This window comes from Temnothorax curvispinosus, unplaced genomic scaffold (assembly GCF_003070985.1).
Source record: "Temnothorax curvispinosus isolate PA1 unplaced genomic scaffold, ASM307098v1 QBEX01003047.1, whole genome shotgun sequence".
NCBI lineage: Eukaryota > Metazoa > Arthropoda > Insecta > Hymenoptera > Formicidae > Temnothorax > Temnothorax curvispinosus.
In genome coordinates, this window is record NW_020212827.1 from 8,179 (window position 1) to 11,240 (window position 3,062).

A 3,062-nucleotide genomic window follows, 5' to 3' on the forward strand; every position below is an offset into this window, starting at 1 on the left:
GAATGAAATTTTGCGACTTGTGCTGAATTGTGCTAGTCGAGCACAAAACTGCTTTCTTTAGATACTTGTGCTGCGTAAACTAACGATTTGTGGACATTTTGTCATTAGGAAAAGTTATTGTACTCACCGAGCACAACCCGGCACAATTTTACAAATTTTAAAAATGTAAAGTTTTTTTCTCACCCTTATTTTCCCCCTCCCTTAGCCCATTATTTTCAACCCCTACAACTTTCTATGCATCTCCGGCCACTTCTTTGTTGTATTCATCTAGCGAAACTCAGCACAGCTTACAAAAGTTCGGTAAATGCGTTTTAAAAATAATTATTTGTTATTTTGTTTTTGAGATTTAATATTTTTTATCTGCCAAATGAAAAGAGATGTCGCGTTTATTCCAACGGCACAATGTGGCACAAATTACTACCTATCAACCAAAAAAAATTGGGTTTATTTTGGGAAAAGTGCTGGGCTAATATAATTTTGTTTTTATTTTTTTTCTTAATTGTTATTGAAGTTATCAATCTCGCATTTGCGGCACAAGTCAGCACAAATGCAGCACAATACGGCACAATAAAAAAAAAACTGAAAATTCGAAAAGTGCGGGGCTATCAAAAATTTTGTATTTTTTAATTTTCTCGAGTACGCTTTGAGTTACAGAGTTGCGGTTTGCGGCACAATACAGCACAAACGTAGTACAATGTAGCACAATTATTAAAAATATAGAATTCAAAAAGTGCGGGGCCAACTTCACACAAGTTTTTTACTCTGTTTTTGGCTTTAGAAAAAAATTCTGACGTGTAAGGGCAAAACTGAGGTCATATTTGGTTTCAGCAGGCGAAAATACATGGGAATATACCATGGTCTAGTCCATGGCGCAGACAACTTTTTTTTATTTGTGGGCCTGTGTTATTTTTATCGCTATCAAATACGCGTGGATCAGATGAGAATGTATTAATATGTATTAAGAATGTATCTGAATAATTCATTGAAATAATAATTTTGCTCGTAAAAAAAGAGATTTTGCGTCATGGCGATTATATCTGTGATAATTACCTGAATTGAAAGACATTTTATGCGCTTACTGATGCTTACAGCATTTGTAAGTAAAGCCGGGAGGAAATGACCGAGTCAAACGCAAATTCTATGTAGTATTTTATGTTGGACGTAAACTATAAAGGGAAAATATATGGCATCAAGGGGTACATCTTATTTGTGTCGACAAATGCATTACGGGATTCATTTTAAGTAGGTCCATCGATTGGTGACACGAAATTATAAATTAATGTATCCTTGCCTCTCCTACAAAGTAAAATTATTTAAACATAATTATGTTGTACATTATACTTCTTTACATACCAGAGTCATTTATAATTATATGCTGATGTTTTGTGATTATGGTAATACCTAATATTGTAAGCTAATATATTTAAATACACATATTCGCCCGAGTGTATCATGCTATTTAAAAATATGCTTTCCTTCCCACAAACTATAGTATTTTGGAATAGTTTTATTATATAATATTTTTCTAATATTCAGGTAAATGATAATAGCAACTGAATACTAATTTTTTTGCTATTTTGATATGTTACCTTTCATATTTAGGTAATTGTTATATCTTCACGATGTTAGTTTGTAACAAGCATTAAGAAATAATATATATAATGTATAATAGGTCATTAAAGATTATGTTTAAAAGATAATCTAAACAATTTATAAAGTTAAACCATTATCATGCCATTAACTGATGTTCTAATCTGATGTTCTAAAAAATAATAGAAGTAAAATTTTATATAAATTAGATGTTGGTTAAATATCTCATCATACCTGAATTGATTATAGACGTTCCACGCACTAGCGATCAAAGCACTTACCGTGAAATCGACGGGCACTATATTTGCCTTAACATCGGGATTACAAGAAAGAAATCTTGTGATACCAAGTACCGAAGACACCGTGACATCTTGTGGCCCATACATATTATCTATCCATCCGACAAGTGGTTCCTCGGCGCTAAATAAAACTGAAAGAAATCTTAATTATTCCTGGTTATGTAGATTCGCGAGAATCAAACTTATTGTTAACAATGTTAACTAAACGTGACATACACACACACACACACACACACACACACACACACACACACATCCGCGATTGTTTATTATTATTTTACAATTATAGAATTTTATAGCACATAATTATGCAAACCAGTTGAAAATAATAAAATATACATATTATTTAATAAATTCTTTAGCAAAAAAAATTGCTACTTTTTATAATTATTCTGTTACCTATTTCAGGTCGAAATATTCCTACTGGCAAATTTCCGCTTTCGTCTTTGAGAAGTCCTTCCGCATTCGCTTTTGTGAATGTATATGTATTCGGCCATTGTGAACTGATTCTAGCCAAACGATAGATTATCTTTTTTTATTAATATACATTTAATTATTTTATTATATTAAGCATTAAAGAATTATCTAGATATTTTTTCCTCAATTATGTTCTCGTGTAAGTTACGTGTGAACGTAATAAAGTTTTTGTGATTAATAGGATATGAGTAGAACCGCTCTTCGATATGTTTCACATGGCAGTTCGCATAAGCTGTTGACACGTGAATAAATGACTGCAAGATAAACATTAAGGAGGTTCTACAGGTACTCTCTAGTCAGTTGAGAGATGAAGAGAAAATCTTCAAATTCGTCGATTCTAAGTATTCATAAAATATTTTCGTGAATTTTGATGACGTTAGAGCTTATATCATACCCATATTAGTCGACGCAAGGAATAATTAAAAATATCATGTAAGTGCTCTTTTGACTCTGGCGGCTTCCCTGGTAACCATTCCTTTGCAATTCTGCTGTAAAACTGCACGAAAAGTAGCTTCTTACAGCAGACTACTGCAATAGTACAGTAAGTACTCGTTCAATCACAGATATTATGCACTTTTGTCGCAATTTTAGACTGTTTTCTTGCGCACTTCTTCGGGACGCATCTGAACTAGCAAACTGGTTACCAGGGTTATAATGGAAGAAAATGTGGTAACGTCGCGAACTTGACAGTTCTGC

At 32.7% G+C, this 3,062-nt stretch overlaps 1 protein-coding gene across 1 annotated transcript; it reads right to left on the reverse strand.

Annotated features, from left to right (window-relative positions):
* Positions 1 to 1,131: 1,131 nt before the first annotated feature.
* LOC112452198 (fatty acyl-CoA reductase wat-like) lies at positions 1,132 to 2,366 on the reverse strand. The gene is made up of 3 exons (XM_025012298.1): positions 2,289 to 2,366; positions 1,825 to 2,020; positions 1,132 to 1,296 (listed from the first exon to the last, which is right to left on the reverse strand). The coding sequence occupies exons 2-3, from the start codon at positions 1,974 to 1,976 to the stop codon at positions 1,239 to 1,241; spliced, it is 210 nt and encodes a 69-aa protein (XP_024868066.1). The 5' UTR covers positions 1,977 to 2,020; positions 2,289 to 2,366; the 3' UTR covers positions 1,132 to 1,238.
* Between the last annotated feature and the right edge of the window lie 696 nt (positions 2,367 to 3,062).

Excerpts from the sequence above, each read along its gene's own strand:
- LOC112452198 (XM_025012298.1), bottom strand. The coding sequence starts at position 1,976 with ATGTATGGGCCACAAGATGTCACGGTGTCTTCGGTACTTGGTATCACA. Across the intron at positions 1,297-1,824 it reads AACGTCTATAATCAATTCAG|GAGAGGCAAGGATACATTAA; the intron begins GTATGATGAGAT and ends TTTACTTTGTAG.